Source organism: Mastigoproctus giganteus, chromosome 4 (assembly GCF_048544385.1).
Source record: "Mastigoproctus giganteus isolate SK-2022 chromosome 4, ASM4854438v1, whole genome shotgun sequence".
Taxonomy (NCBI): domain Eukaryota; kingdom Metazoa; phylum Arthropoda; class Arachnida; order Uropygi; family Thelyphonidae; genus Mastigoproctus; species Mastigoproctus giganteus.
Window position 1 is genome coordinate 23,486,097 of NC_143578.1, and position 17,538 is coordinate 23,503,634.

The 17,538-nt window shown below is 39.1% G+C and overlaps 1 protein-coding gene across 1 annotated transcript in view; it reads right to left on the reverse strand.

Annotated features, from left to right (window-relative positions):
• LOC150086470 (golgin subfamily A member 1-like) overlaps positions 1-17,538 on the reverse strand; it is a 222,044-nt gene that overhangs the window by 188,044 nt on the left and 16,462 nt on the right. The window contains exon 2 of the mRNA XM_090371410.1: positions 6,286-6,428. Within this exon, the coding sequence (XP_090227536.1) occupies positions 6,286-6,394 (109 nt within the window). The 5' untranslated portion in view covers positions 6,395-6,428. The remainder of the gene's footprint in view (positions 1-6,285; positions 6,429-17,538) is intronic.

Genomic DNA, 17,538 nt, shown 5'->3' on the forward strand with positions numbered 1-17,538 from the left:
GCTATAGAGATCGAGTAGTGGTTGATTACTGAATAGGATGTGAAGAATAAGTTTGTATTTTGACTGCATATTTAAGTAATGGCATTCTTCTGCAGAGATACAGAGGATGTTCATGAGCTTCAATGTACAGACTACTAGCATTAGTAGAAGCATATGATGAAAGAAAGCAAGCTTATGCAGCATCAGCCAAGAAAAAAAAAAAAAAACACTTCCATTTCACCCCTCCATTCGTTCAAAATAACTGTCAAGCTGAGCCTTAAATTTATTAAGGCTATCAACTTCTACAACAAGGGATGGAAGTCTGTTCCACCAACCAACTACAAATTTCCGTACATCTATCCTACATCTGTCTTTCCTCAATCTGAATTTATGCCCTCTCAGGTGATTATTCTGACAAAGAGGAAGAATCCCATCGGCACTGAGCATGCTCAAACCATTCAAGGCTTTATACACCTCTATCAGATCACCTCGCCGGTGCCTAGTCTCCAGACACTGTAATTTGCAAAACTTAATCCTTTCTTCGTAAGAGCAACCCTTTGTTCCATTCACTAACCTTGTTGCCCTTCTCTGTACTTGTTCCAGCAGCTCTACATCCTTCTTGAAATGAGGCCTCCAGATCTGTATACAGTACTCAAGGTGTGGCCTGACCATTGCCTTATACAAGGGAATAATCACCTCCTTATGCCTGCTAGAAAAATTCCTGTATATCATTGACAAGACACCATGAGCTACGCTTGCAGCTCGTCTGCACTGCTCAGAGAACTTCATATCTGCCTGCACAATTACCCCGAGGTCCTTTTCATTCTCTACCACTGTCAGTGTAGTACGACAGAGTTGATATGTAGCTCTGGGGTTGCTGTTTCCCATATGTAGTACTTTACATTTGTCAATATTAAACTTCATTTGCCACCTCTCAGCCCATCTACTCAACCTTTCCAGATCCTGTTGCAGCAGCACAGCGTCAGTAGTGTCCTTAACAACCCTGCCAACCTTTTTATCGTCTGCAAACTTGGACATTAAGCTTGATATACCATCATCAATATCATTTATAAATACAGAAAATGATAATGGACCCAACATTGAACCCTGAGGGACTCCACTAATAACATTAGTCCATGATGAGCAGTGTCCATTGATTACCACTCTCTGTCTCCTCCCCCTCAACCATCCTTTTATCCCTAGTAGCAATTTGCTTCCAATGCCACACTGCTCCAATTTGTGCAGCAGTCCTCCTTGTGCAACAGTATCAAAAGCCTTTCTAAGATACAAATATATAATATCAAAGTTATTCCCTGCATCCAGTTCTTTTGTGACTGCATCATAGTATGCAATCAAATTGGTCAGGCAAGACTTTCCCTTAACAAAACCATGCTGTGTCCGAGCTATAACTGAAGTCTTGTCTAGATGATCCTGCAGTGCTTCTTTAATCAGTGCCTCCATTAATTTTCCTGGAACAGAAGTTAAACTCACAGGTCTATAATTACCTGTGTCAGCCTTTGATCCTCCTTTGTGAATTGGGATCACATTGGGGTCTATGGGTACCTCCGTTGAGTTTAAGGAAGCTCTAATAATTATGGCTAAGGGTTTGCTTACTTCCTTTGCTGCCTCCTTTAATATAACTGGATAGATCCCATCCACCCCAGGTACATTTCTTGTGTTTATCTTCAACAATTTCTCCTCCACTTTACTCTCAGTTATTACAAGATTATCTAGCTTGCTGCCAGAGTTGAATACACCTCTGGCATTCCCCTCCCTGAATAACTCCTCATGTGTAAATGTTGATGCAAAATATTCATTTAGTTTGTTAGCTACCTGAGCAGGATCATCAACAGTTGAACCATCGATATCAAGTGGACCAATCTGATTCATCCCCTTCCTTCTAGAGTTTACATAAGTAAAGAACTGTTTGCTGTTTTTCTTTGCATCCTTTGCCAAAGATTTCTCGTAATCTGCCTTCGCCTGCCTAACCTCTTTTGGAACTTGGTTACAGATCGACTTATATCTATCATAGGCTTCTGTGTCACATGTTAATTTATATGTATCCCAAGCATTTTTCTTCTCTGCCATATGTCTCATTAGTTCATCTAACATCCATTTAGGCCTAAACCTTGAACAATATTTCTTAGTTGGTATGTAAAGCCTAGTAGCTTCCAAGGTAAGTTTTTTGAATGCTTCCCATTTTGAATTTGCTGTTGGTAACATCATCAGTTAGTCCCACCGTACAGAATTTAAATACTGTCTCAGACCATCGTAGTCGCCTTTACGAAAGCAAAAACCCTTCCCTTTACCTCTGATAGTAGTTACCTCTTTGTGTAAATCCCACTTCAGCACACTGTGATCACTGCCACCTAGTGGTTCTTTTATCTGCAGATTCTTAATGCAGGAAGAATCACTACTGATAATCAAATAATGAGTATTACTCCCTCTAGTTGCCTCCTGAACATGCTGATGTAGAAAATAATCATCCAATAAATCCAAAAAAGCCTTGCTAGTGTGTGAGTGACCAACCCACAAATTCCAGTCAATATCTGTAAAATTAAAATCTCCCATTATAAGACCTCTCTGATTTACTGGCCCACTCTATTTCCCTGTACAGTTTCTTATTATACTCATCAGAGTTATTAGGCCTATAGCACACTCCTACTCTCAATTTTGATCTCCCAGTGCTTATGTCACACCAAACTGACTCGACACTGCACTGTCCAGCGATGTCGACTGGCTTCACTTCTTTGGTTTTATGTTTCTTAACTAATAGCATAACCCCTCCTCCCTTCCTATCCTGTCTATCCTTTCTGTACACATTGTACTCCTCAAATTCCAGTTCTGCATTCCTTTTATCTGTGTTACACCACGTCTCTGATATCCCAACAATATCTGCCTTTGATGTTTTGAGCAATACCTCAAATTCATCAAATTTATTTACCAAACTTCTAGCATTGGTGTACACGCAAGTATACATGCACCTGTTCCTATTCTTAGCTATCCTAACACAACCCATGTGTTTACTTGTACCGCAATGACTCCCAAAAGTCTCTGAAATATCCTGCATCTTGTTTTTCAGGCTGCTGCTCATTCCAATAGAAGCAGTGCAAGAATCACTTTCACCTCTGCCAGTGCCTACTGTTAATCTATTAGTCCTTGTATCCCCCCAAGCTAATTCGGAGGATGCAGAAAGGTCAGGGAATGACCACCGCAATATGGCCTTAGTTGCTAATGCTCCTAAAAACAAAAAAAAAAAAAAAAAACCCCAAGCTAGCAGTTTACCGCCCCACCTAACACTGGCTCAATAGCATCAGCAAATATTCTTGCACCCTTTCTATTTAAGTGTATCCCATCCCTGTAGAAGCAGTCTCTCCTGTTAACAAGTACAGACCAGGCCGAAAAAAATTCTATCCCTTGAGCCTTGCACAATCTTTCCAGGGCCGAATTGATCGACACGGCTCTCATCATATACTCCCTCCTATCGTGCCTGGGCAGGATTGCAGACACTTTTAAATTCAACCCTAATTCATGGCTTTTTTTCAATAGTGACCTGTACTTGTTAAGTAATTCTGCCGGTCTCCTACTCTTAATATCAAGAGTAGGAGTATCTTAATATCATTTGAAGTAGTAGCAGTCACTGATGGAGGAGGAGATTTCGCTGATATTGTAAGAGGTGAATTACTTGCTTGATCTGAGTTCTTAAAGACATTGGACTGTTGCCGAGAGAGGACAGTCTGAGCGCAGTCAGAGATTGATACTTTGATGGAACTGTAACATCAGTTTGAGTGGCAATTGTTTGATTTTTTTCTGCAATATTAGCATAGGTACGTTTAGGCATACAGTCGTCCTTGTATAACACTACATGAATTCGATCATACACGATTTATAAAAAGGGGAACGATATCGTGTATAACATGAAGCGAATTCACTTACGCACGATTCAGCTTTGTGTTTACAAGAAATGGCATTCAAACGCGGAATCACCCCAATTGAACGCAACACAATAGGGATGAAGAGAAGATTCTGAAAATGTATTGTTTTTATATCAGTGAATGGGAAACACATTTCACCAAAATAATGTAAAACCCACACAATTCCAGCTATCGGTATTATCGCAAATGCAATCAGATCGAGTTTACTACCCGTTTATAACATATTCCACCACTAGCAGAAATGCAACTGGAAATAATTTTTGTTTTATGGCAGTAACCCCCAGAAATGTGCTTTAGTAAAATGTGAGCTAGTGAGGCATTAATAATGTGTCTCTGCCTTTACAGTGTTGTTTATTAAGTTGCTACACGTGCGCAGCTTTGTTTATGTGTATTTAGCGTGCCTCCTCATTTTGTAATTGTGCTTTATTCCCTAAAAGTGAGTAAAATACTTAAAAGGTTTGAAAAGGAAGCATCCTGGTGAAGACACTACAGATTCAGAGAGAAAAAGAAAAGCAATATGGATAGACATGCAGACTGGGTCAAAATTTCTTACCCAGGAAAATTTGTAGTGGCCTCGTACTAGTGTTTATGGCCAAAATCACACCGGCCTCCATTGTCTTCTGGCCTCCGCGGCTCACCGCGGTTTCCCCTGGTAAGGCTTATGGCCAGTCCACCTCTGTCGATAGAGAAAAAATATGAAATTGTGAAACACTGAGTGAAATGAAAGATCATGTGATACTGCACGTGCTACAGGCCTAAACGAGGCAACGCCGAGAATAGAAAGAATGCAGAGAAAATAAAAACAACTTTCAGAACAACTCAAAGTGTAACAAAATCCATTAGATCAAGACAAAGAATTGATAGAGATGGAACGTCTGTTTGGATAGAAGATCAAACAAAGAACAAGTTTGCTTACGATAGAAGCAAAAGCATTAGCAATATTTTATTACTTAATAGTCATAATGAAATATTTTATTACTATTATTTATTGTGTTTGGTAATGTTTTGTTATTTATATTGACGATTGTTTCTAGGAACACAACTATCGTGCTATACGAGGACTGACTATACTGGGTACAATTAATTTTCTTGCTTCCTGATAACTAATTTTGTTTTCAACTTTATATTTTAATTTTTTTTCTCCGTTTTCCACCTCTCACATGTTTTAGAGTAAGCAAGATGGCTGCCTCTGCAGTTGGGAGTGGTCATTTCCTTTGCTGAACAAGCACTCTGACTGTGATCGAAGGATCCAGTTGGAACAAACTGGGTTCCCTCTGCATCTTGTTTGAGAGTTGCCATACTTTTGGCATTTATAATATCTAAATGGATTAGGAATGAAAGGACGAATGCAGCAATGTAGATAACCTGCTTTTACTGATGATGGCAAGTTTAGACTGTTAAAGTTGAGAATGATATTTCTGGTAGTATATTGTCTCTTTTGATCATAATTCTTTTGACAGCAATTACATTTTGTTCCTGAAGCTCTTCTTTAATTTCTTCCTCCATCACATTCAACAGGTCCCAACTAGACATAACACCCTTAGATGTATTTAGGGTTGCACGGGGAGTTACTTCACTTGAATTACAGCAAAATTTGTCATTTGTAGATGTTTTTCAGAATGCTTGCAGCTTACAGTTTCAACAAGAAAGTCCTCTGATTGCAATCTCTTAACTGTTTTGGGAGACCCTGCAATACTTTCCAGATGTTTTTGGATTAGAAAGGGGGATAAGCTTACTAAGCGGCTGTTCTGATAGTGAGTGCATTATTAAAAATGCAGGAAAAGTCTGTCACTGAAGAATTAGTTTTAAACCTCTTTGGCTGTGACAACTGATGTGTCCTCCTATCCAACTGCCATCATTAAAAGCATCAGTTACCTAAGTGTATTTATATCATCATATCCATAACTCATCCATCTGTTACGGTGTTCAAAAGAAATCAAAAAGTTGGTGAGAAAAAATAAATAAATACTGCATACAGGTTCAGAAACTTAATTTTAGAAAACACACAGATCTACTGGGAAGTTTGCAGAGAAGAGTATCAAGATTAGTTGGAGACAAAAAAAGGATATTCTTACCAAGAAACACTAGGGTTCTGTAAATCAGGCAATTATTTGATGACAAAATTGAAGTGTATAAGACTTTAAAAGGGTTAGGTAAACTAAAGCTGATGGCATCTTTGCTCTTTCACACACAGAGACATTAATCTTGTTGAGGTTAGTAGTTTGAATAAATTTAAATGCTTTGGACAAGTTATTTGAAGGAATGGGTACATTGGGGTAAGGGTTTTTTTTTTTTTTTTTTTTCTGGCTGGTGATATATAAGCTTTGCTTCTTGCACCATGTTGCTGATACTGATATATACTTATATTTACCTTGTCTGCTTATAGCAGGTGTACCCACAGAGGATGTAATTGATGAACTGATTCCTCTGGGCAATTCTACCTGAGTTTCTTCTATCTTCTTCCTTAATTTTGCAAACATTTTTGAATTCAGCTAACTACACTCCAGTTAATCACTGAAAATCAAAATAAAAACTAATGAAATAAAACAAGAGTTAAAATTTAAAAAAAAAGAAAAGAAAGAAAGAAAATGTAACTTATCTCCACAGAAGATGAAAACACATGATAAATAAATTCAGTGCATTGTCAATGCATGGTTTATTCAACATAAATGAACAAAAAAAACTTTTGAAACCATTGCCATACAAATGTTTCAAGGGTATATAACTAAATTGCTAAAATAAGCTCTTTTTTTTTGCTTGCCTTTTCCAGTTAATTTTAAACACATGTCATATATAAATTATTGGTCTGCTAGTAGAGAAGCATCACCATTAGGAAATCCTTCCAAAACTTTTTTTTTCTTTTTTAGAAAAAAAAAGTGGTTAGAGGACCAAGACAGTGAATTCTACATAAAGGCTTTAAAAAAGATGCCCTTGGAGGTGGCCATGTTGAAGAAAAGATGCTCATTTCTAGACTGCTCTATTTATTCTATGGTGAATTATAAACTTTCTAAATGACCCTTCAATAAGTCACCAGAAGACATACAGTATAATAACTGCACAGTCCAAATAAAAGCAGTAAAACAGCACTACCTGATGATAACCTATTCATATGGCATACAAAGTTCTTATTTTACTGACTTAAGTTTAATTTTTAATTAAATTTAAATAGTTTAGGCAATAGAAAAACAATTAGTGAGCTTCATTTTATACGTAAGTTTTTCAGTACTGGTTAACTTCAAACTTAATTTTGCATAATTTCTTCTACGTACCATACAAAATATTAAGACCTCAAATAATCAATCCGTTTACGATATGCTAGAAAATTGGAGATGTGATAGGGGATCACCTAGACAACGCTGCAGGAATAGTTCAGACACAGCATGGGTTTGTTAGGGGAATGTCTTGTCTGACCAATTTGATTGGATAAAACAATGTAGTCACAAAGGAACTGGATGCAAAAAATAAATTTGATATCATATACTACTTGGATTTCAGGAAAGCTTTTAATACTGTTGACATGGAAGACTGCTGTACAAATTGGAGAGGTATGGCATTAAGGGCAAGTTGCTGCAATGGATAAAGGGATGGTTGAGTGGAAGATGGCAGAGAGTGGTAATAAATGGACACTGCTCTAAGTGGATCCTTTTTACAAAGCATGTTCCCCATTTCCCTGACAATAGAGTCACCAACAACTACTAGTTCCTGTGGGACCAGCCCATTCTGCCTTGGGGGTTGCCGCTGTGTTGCGTGATGACCAAGTGCAAGCTCTGGCGTTGATGTGGGCAGCTGAGAACTTGATGGGCCCCTCAATTTAGATCCTTCGAGGGCATCCACCCTGTCCTTCAAGCTCTCATACAGGCTAATAACAACGCTGAGTTGTTGCCTGATTTCGTTACACTCCTTGCATCGTGCACACACACAAAGACATCTCCCATGGCAATATCATGTCCCGTACCTGATTGCTCCACAAACATCATGCAAGCAGTGCATTTTAAAAGGCTGTGATTCAGAGGGCAACTGCTCCCCTCAGTTCTCCCCTGAGCCACAGCACTCCCATTGGCTTGAGCCTTTTGCTTTGCTGCTCTGGTCTGAGTCATGATTTTGATTTAATTTCAATAAAATTTCAATTTCAGTACAAAATTATAACCCTAAACTTGTATCCCAACACAGTTATAACGCTATATATATTTTTCAGTATCGAGTGTTATCTACGAATTCCGTTTATATAACTTCCGTATCTAGTTATGTATTAATTAATTATGTTACGTTTGTAAGCTAAGTTGTTATATATATTTAGTTAAAAGTACAATTTAATTGACAACGAAGTTTAACAAAATTAATAGATTTTACTGATTGATTGACAATATTATATTATATACTGTACTATACTAAGCTTATGCTATCTCGTTCCGGATATAATGTTGTATCATATAACAATGGCGGCAAGTTACGAACAGTAAATCTACGGACACTTAAGTATTAATTAACTTCCAAATCTCGCTGTCTCAATTCAGAATAAACTAAGGATCCTGACTAGGTCTATAAGCTACTTATAGAAAATAATTTGATGTAACAATTGGTCAATAAAGCGGCTAAATATGGCTAAAAAACTTCTCGTTCAGCGGAGCTGCAACTTGTAACACGTGGATTTGATACCCTTACAGATACTTTTATGCAATTACAAGGCCGAGTAAAGAATAAATACACCAGATTAATCAGAAAATCACAAAATAATGCTATACTACTAAATTTAAATCTAAAGTTTTAGAAAAACAATAATTTCAAATCAATAAATAAGAGAATCCACTTAGCGGCTTTGAACACGTCTGACACCCACTAGCCTCGGTGTATAACTCCTCCCAATCACAGTGTGCTGAAGTGGGATTTACTCAAAGAGATAACTACCATCAGGGGTAAAGGGAAGGGTTTTTGCTTTCGTAAAGGCGACTACGATGGTCTGAGACAGTATTTAAATTCTATACAGTGGTACCAACTGATGATGTTACCAACAGCAAATTCAAAATGGGAAGCATTCAAAGAACTTATCTTGAAAGCTACTAGGCTTTACATACCAACTAAGAAATATTACTCAAGTTTAGGCCTAAATGGATGTCAGATGAACTAATGAAACATATGGCAGAGAAGAAAAATGCATGGGATATGTATAAATTAACATGCGACACAGAAGCCTATGACAGATATAAGTTGATCTGTAACCAAGTTACAAAGGAGGTTAGGCAGGCAAAGGAAGATTACGAGAAATCTTTGGCAAAGGATGCAAAGAAAAACAGCAAACAGTTCTTTACTTATGTAAACTCTAGAAGGAAGGGGATGAATCAGATTGGTCCACTTGATATCGATGGTTCAACTGTTGATGATCCTGCTCAGGTAGCTAACAAACTAAATGAATATTTTGCATCGACATTCACACATGAGGAGATATTCAGTGAGGGGAATGGCAGAGGTGTATTCAACTCGGGCAGTAAGCTAGATAATCTTGTAATAACTGAGAGTAAAGTGGAGGAGAAATTGTTGAAGATAAACACAAGAAAGGCACCTGGGGTGGATGGGATCTATCCTGTTATATTAAAGGAGGCAGCAAAGGAAGCAAGCAAACCCTCAGCCATAATTATGAGAGCTTCCTTGGACTCAGGGGAGGTACCCATAGACCCCAATGTGACCCCAATTCACAAAGGAGGATCAAAGGCTGACACAAATAATTATAGACCTGTGAGTTTAACTTCTGTTCCAGGAAAATTAATGGAGGCACTGGTTAAGGAAGCACTGCAGGATCATCTAGACAAGACTTCAGTTATAGCTTGGACACAGCATAGTTTTGTTAAGGGAAAGTCTTGCCTGATCGATTTGATTGGATACTATGATGCAGTCACAAAAGAACTGGATGCGGGGCATAACTTTGATATTATATACTTGTCTCTTAGAAAGGCTTTTGATACTGTTGCACATGGAAGACTGCTGCACAAATTGGAGCAATGTGGCATTGGAGGCAAATTGCTGCTATGGATAAAGGGGGTGGTTGAGGGGGAGAAGACAGAGTGGTAATCAATGGACACTGTTCATCGTGGACTAATGTTATTAGTGGAGTCCCTCAGGTTTCAGTGTTGTGTCCATTATTGTTTTCTAAATTTATAAATAATATTCATGATGGTATAGCAAGCTTAAGGTCCAAGTTTTCAGACGATATAAAGGTTGGCAGGGTTGTTAAGGACACTACTGACGTTATGCTACTGCAATAGGATCTGGAAAGGTTGAGCAGATGGGCTGAGAAGTGGCAAATGAAGTTTAACATTGACAAATGTAAAGTACTACATATGGGAAACAGCAACCCCAGGGCAACGTATCAACTCTGTGGTACTACACTGACAGTGGTAGAGAATGAAAAGGACCTGGGGGTAATTGTGCAGGCAGATATGAAGTTCTCTGAGCAGTGCAGACAAGCCGCAAGAGAAGCTCATGGTGTCTTGTCAATGATATACAGGAATTTTTCTAGCAGGGATAAGGATGTGATTATTCCCTCATATAAGGCAATGGTCAGGCCACACCTAGAGTACTGTATACAGGTCTGGAGGTCTCATTTCAAGAAGGATGTAGAGCTGCTGGAACGAGTACAGAGAAGGGCAACAAGATTATTGAATGGAACAAAGGGTTGCTCTTACGAAGAAAGGCTTAAGTTCTGCAACTTACAGTGTCTGGAGACTAGGCACCGGCGAGGTGATCTGATAGAGGTGTATAAAGCCTTGAATGGTTTGAGCATGCTCAATGCCAATGGGATTCTTCTTGCTCAGAATAATCGTTTGTTTGTTTGTTATTTGATTTTTAGGAGCATTAGCAACTAAGGCCATATTGCTCCGGGATATGCGGTGGTCATTTCGTGACCTTTCCGCATCCTTCGTATTTGGTGGTGACGGGCTCGAACCCCGGTCTAATCAAGAAGCGTGTGCTACGCACTGCTGCTCCTTCCCACCTGGCTACGGAGGCGCCTTCAGAATAATCACCTGACAGGGCATAAATTCAGATTGAGGAAAGACAGATGTACGATAGATGTGCGGAAATTTGCCTTTAGCCAGCATGTAGTTAGTTGGTGGAACAGACTTCCATCCCTTGTTCTAGAAGTTGACAGCCTAAATAAATTTAAGGCTCAGCTGGACAGGTAATTCGAACGAATGGAGGGGTGAAGTGGAAGTGGTTTTTTTTTTTTTTTCTAGCTGATGCTGCATAAGCTTGCTTTCTTGCATCATATGCCTCTACTAATGCTAATGTTATTAGTGGAGCCCCCCAAGGGTTTGGTGCTGGGCCCATTGTTGTTTTGTGTATTTATCAATGATATCGATGAAGGTATATCGGGCTTAATGTCCAAGTTTGCAGATGATATAAAGGTTGGCAGGGTTGTTAATAACACTAAAGACAGTATGCTACTGCAACAGAATCTAGAAGAGTTAGGCAGATGGGCTGAGAAGTGGCAACTGAAGTATAACATTGACAAATGCAAAGTATTGCATATGGGTAGCAGTAACCCAAGAGAAAACAGAAATGTACCAACTGTGTGGTACATTTCTGTGTAGAATGAAAAATACCTGGGGGTAACTGTGCAGTCAGATTTGAAGTTTTCTGAGCAATGTAGACAGAACAGGTCATGGGGTATTGTCAATGATATACAGGAATTTTGCTGGCAGAGACAAGGAGGTGATTATCCTTTTGTATAAGGCAATGGTCAGGCCACATCTTGAGTACGTAGGTACTCAAGGTGAGGCTTCATTTTAGGAAGGATGTAGAATTATTAGAACAAGCACAGAGAAGGGCAACAAGATTGGGGAGAGAGGAACAAAGGGGTGTGCTCACGAATAAAGGCTTGAGTTCTGCAAGTTGCAGCATCTGGAGACTAGGCACCTGCAGGGTGATCTGATTGAGGTGTATAAGGCCTTGAATGGTTTGTGCAGGCTCAATGTTGACAGGATACTTCCGCTTGCTCAGATTAAGAACCTGAAGGGGGCATAGATTCAAATTGAGGAAAGACAGTTGTAGAATAGATGTGCAGAAGTTTGCCTTTAGCCAGTGGGTAGTTGATTGCTGGAACAGAATTCCATCTGTTGTTGTGGAAGTTGATAGCGTAAATAAATTTAAAGCGGAACTAGACAAACATTTGGAGTGACCAGATGGGTGAAATAGGATGGGGTTTTTTTATTTTTTGGGCTGATGCTGTATAAGTTTGCTTTCTTGGATCATGGGCCTCAACTAACGCTAATGCCCCTCCCCACCCCAAAAGAACATTTTGTGTTATACAGTTGCACCGTAACAAGTTGATGAATGTAAAAGGTACCGATGCAGAGCAATTGGATTTTCACATTGTTACTTGTAACACATTCAGTTTCTACAAAAATAACATTTACACCTGAACCCTATATTTTATATATATATACATAAATATTCAACAAGTTCTCAAAATCACATGCTGGTATTTAAATGGTTTTCACTACAGCCAGAAGGTTTCATGAAGCATTGATGTTGACCTTAGTACTCATGCACACCAAGTGGTAACTGCCTCAACCACTTCACTCTTATGTCATAGCTGACTGACGGCAGGATGTTGCAGTTTGAACAGCTTGCTAACATTAAATTCTTTAAACTTGGGGAAAATGCTACAGAGATGGTACAAGCATTACAGAAAGTTTATGGAGATTATGCTTCAATAAAGAAAACGGCAGTTTATGAGTGGTTAAATTCATTTAAAAAACAGACAAGAAATACTGGAAGATGAACCTCGCAATGGACATCCTTTGACATCATGAAAGCAAAGGAACTCATGTGAAATGATAGGCAAATGACTGTTGTTGAGATTGCTCATGAAATTGGACTGTCTACAGGCTTAGGTGTAGGCAGAAAATGAAACTGAAGAATTGGAAACCAAGCCAATTACGATATGCAGCATTCTTCTCTTGAACAGCCTTAAACACATTTATTGGAAAACCAAGGTTTAGATAAAGGACAAGATTTTAAAGTGGAGTGCAGAGCAAAGGATTCCATTCCTACAAGAATAATTTCACTGACACGATCTGAGCAAACGTTGACATCACAAGTTTTGAAACAGTAATCCAAACAAGGAAAAGAAGAAAAGAAATCTTGCAAGTCATCCCATTTTGCATTCTTGTAATGCCAAACAATATGAGGTTGGGAATAGCCATGAGATAAAGGTTCCATTGGAGAAGAGACAATCACCAAGTTGTGATCTGAGGTGCCTAAAAAACCACTCACTTTGACCGTGTACTTAGAAGGGTTGTTTGTGAGAAAAAGATCAAGTGTGTTGGCTATATGGTTAGAATTGTCCGGTATTCTGGTAGGTAAATGAAAAATCTGTGCAAGGTCATTAGTAATTAGCAAAAGCCTCAGCATCTCGATCAGCTGATTCGGCGTGACTAGAAAACGGAAGCCAGCTGGAGTTGTGAACATTAAAATCATAAAGGAAAATTACCTCACTGTTAGGAAAGTTGGACTGGGGAAAGTAGTAGTGGTGGTATTGGCATGTGATGCAAGAAAGCAAGTGTAGGAGCTTATGCAGCATCACCAAAAAAAAAAAAATTCACACAACCATTCCCTCAAGATGTTTGTCCAGTTCCTCCTTAAATTTATTTAACCTATCAACTTCCACAACGACAGATAGAAGGTTGTTCCAGCAATTAACCACCCACTGGCTATAGGCAAATTTCCACACATCTATTCTACATCTGTCTTTCCTTAATTGAATTTATGTCCCCTTAGGTTCGTAATCTGAACAAGTGGAAGAATCCCATAGGAATTCAGCGTGCTCAACCAATTCAAGGCCTCATACACCTCAGATCACCGCACAGGTGCCTGGTCTCCAACCACTGCGATTTGTAGAACTTAACATTGAATGTTAAGTTCTGTTTAACTTAAGCCTCTCTCTGTAAGACTATCCCTTCATTCCCCCCACCAATCTTGTTGCCCTTCTCTGTACACGCTCAAGCAAATCTACATCCTTCCTAAAATGAGGCCTCCAGACCTGTATACAGTACTCAAGGCATGGCCTATCCATTGCCTTATACAGAGGGACAATCACCTCCTTTTCCCTGCTAGCAAAATTCCTATATATCATTGACAAAACCCCATGACCTGCCCTGGCAGCCTGTCTGCATTGCTCAGAAAACTTCATATCTGACTGCACAATTACTCCCAGGTCTTTATCATTTTCTACCAGCTTAAGTGTAGTACCACACAGTTGGTACGTTTTCACTGGGGTTACTTCTACCCATATGCATTACTTTGCATTTGTCAAGGTTAAACTTCAGTTGCCACTTCTCAGCCCATCTGCCCAAATTTTCTAGATCCTGTTGCAGTAGAACACTGCCATTACTGTCAATTATCAACCCTGCCAACCTTTGCATAATCTGCAAACTTCGACACTAAGCTTGATATACCTTCATCAATATCATTGATAAATATACAAAACAGTGGACCCAACACCGAAACCCTGTGGGACTCCACTAATAACATTAGTCCATGAAGAGCAGCACCCATTGATTACCACCCTCTGTCTTCTCCCACTCAACCAACCTTTTATCCATTGTAGCAACTTACCCTTAATACCATTCTACTCCAATTTGTACACTAGTCTTCCATGCGCAACAGTGTCAAAAGCTTTCCTGAAATCTAAGTATAATATCAAAATTATTTTTTGCATCCAGTTCCTTTGTAACCACATCATAACATCCAATCAAATTTGTCAGACAAGACTTTCCCTTAACAAACCCATGCTGTGTCTGAGTTATTGCTGCAGTCTTGTCTAGATGATCCTGGAATACATCTTTAACCAGTGACTCCATTATTTTCCCAGGAACAGAAGTTAAACTAATTGGTCTGTAATTACTCGTGTCACCCTTCAATCTCCCTTTGTGAATTGGGGATACATTTGCACATCTACAGTCCGTGGGGACCTCCCCTGAGTCCAAGGATGCTCTTCTTGGCTAAGCATTTGCTTGGTTCCTTTGCCATCTCCTTTAATAACTGGATAGATCCCATCCACCCCAGGTGCCTTATGTTTAAGTTCAACAATTTCTCCTCCTCTTTGCTCTCAGTTATTACAAAATCATTAAGCAACCTGCTACAATTTGATAACCTTCTGGCATTTTCAAACCTTAATAATTCCTCGTGTGTGAATGCAGATGCAAAATACTCATTCAGTTTGTTTGCTATCTGAGCAGGATCATCAACAGTCGAACCATCAATATCAAGTGGACCAATCAGATTCATCCCCTTTCTTTTACAGTTTATATAAGTATAGAAATCCTTGCTATTTTTCTTAGCATCCTTTGCCAAAGATTTCTCGTAATCTTCCTTTACCTGCCTAACCTCCTTAATGACTTGATTACAGACTAGCTTATATCTGCCATAGGCTTCTGTGTTGCATGATAATTTATATGCATCCCATACATTTTTCTTCTCTGTCACGAGTCTCATTAGTTCATTTGATAACCATTTAGCCAAACCTTGAATAATATTTCTTAATAGGTATGAAATGTTTAGTAGCGTCCATGATTAATTCCTTGAATGCTTCCCACTTAGAATTTGCTGTTGGTAACATCATCAGTTGGTCCCACTGTACAGAATTTAAAAACTGTTTCAGACCACTGTGCTCACCTTTACAGAAGCAAAAACACTTTCCTTTACCAGTGAGGGTAATTATATCTTTAAGTAAATCCATACACATCAATACACTCTTTGCAACTTGAAAAAATCAAGTTGCAAAAAGAGGAAGCCAAAGAGCTCCAAGTGATTAGTGGAGTTGGGAGAACGGTAGAGACAACAGATGAATGACACAATGAGGTAGAGAAATTTTAAGCCAGAGAAGATCGAAAAGAGAAGATTCCATACCAAGTCTCTGACAGGGAATATCGCAATGGACATATGCACAAGTACCACCTTTGAGGCGAAAAGAATCATACTGCAAATAATTTGGGCAACTGAGATCAGCAGTAGTTGAATCAATTGATAACTGAGATTCTGTCAGAAAAAGTACATGGGGTTTGGCAGACTTCAAGTGGAAATGGATGTCGTTGAGATTAGAATTGAGACCACGTATATTTGTGAAATGAACTAAGAAGTGTTTTGGAGGTTTAGATCTTTTCGCAGATAAGCTTACTCTATTAGTTTGACAATTCATGGTTTATTAAATAGTAAGAAAAATTGGGGGGGGGGGGGACATGCTGTATGAAGTAATGAAATTTTTGGATATGGAATACACATGGTAAGAATATACCCAGATCCTTGACAACGTGGCCTCGGGTAGTGTGTATGCTCCCCACATACACACTACTCTGACTCCCTCGAGTCACTATCGGGCAGAGTAGATGTAGCAAGTTTATACACTAGTTGATCCGGAATCCTCCTAAAGAGTTACCAATAGGTTCAGTCCGGTGTACTAACTAGCGGCCAGCCTGGGAACACCGTTTTAGAGCTGTACCCTCAAAATGTAAGGAAGATTGGATCTCACCACAATGTCCATCATTAACTAAAAAGTCATCAGTCATACTGCATGATGGAAGAGATGGAGAAGGGTTGACGGGAACTGAGCTCTGGAGACTAAACATGGGTTCCATCACCTCAAGCCTCAAATAAGCAAGGTAGCGTTATTGCACTGGTTGATGAGAGTCATTTACCATCCAGTAAAGGTTAGGCAGGCGAAGGCAGATTGCGAGAAATCTTTGGCAAAGGATGCAAAGAAAAACAGCAAAGAATTCTTTACTTATGTAAACCACTTGACATACACGGATTGACTACTGATGATCATGCTCAGGTAGCTGATAAACTGAATGAGTATTTTGCATCTACATTCACACATGATGAGTTATTCAATGAAAGGAGTGCTGGATCATCTAGAGAAGACTGCAGTAATAGTTAAGACACAGCATGGGTTTGTTAAAGGGAGGTCTTGTCTGACCAATTTGATTGGATACTATGATGTGGTCACAAAGGAACTGAATGTCAAAAATAATTTTGATATCATATACTTGGATTTCAGGAAAGCTTCTGATACTGTTACACATGGAAGACTGTTGTACAAATTGGAGAGGTATGGAATTAAGGGTAAGTTGCTACAATGGATAATAGAATGGTTGAGTGGAGAAGACAGAGAGTGGTAATCAATGGACACTGCTCTTCATGAACAAATGTTCATGAAGAGCAGTGTCCAGGGTTCGGTGTTGGTCAATGATATTCATGAAGGTATATAAGGTTTAATGTCCAAGTTTGTAGATGATACAAAGGTTGGCAGGGTTGTTAACGACAGTAAAGACAGTATGCTACTCCAACTTGATCTAGATAAGTTGGGAAAATGGGCTGAGAAGTGGCAACTGAAGTTTAACATTGACAAATGCAAAATACTGTATATGGGCAGCAATAACTGAAGAGAAACATACTATGTGGTACTACACTCAGGGAAGTGGAAAGTGAAAAAGACCTGGGGTTACTTGTGCAGTCAAATATTTTGTTCGCTGAGCAGTGCAGACGGGCTGCCAGGGAAGGTCATGGAGTCTTGTCAATGACATATAGGAATTTTGCTAGCAGGGACAGGGAGGTGATTATCCCATTATAC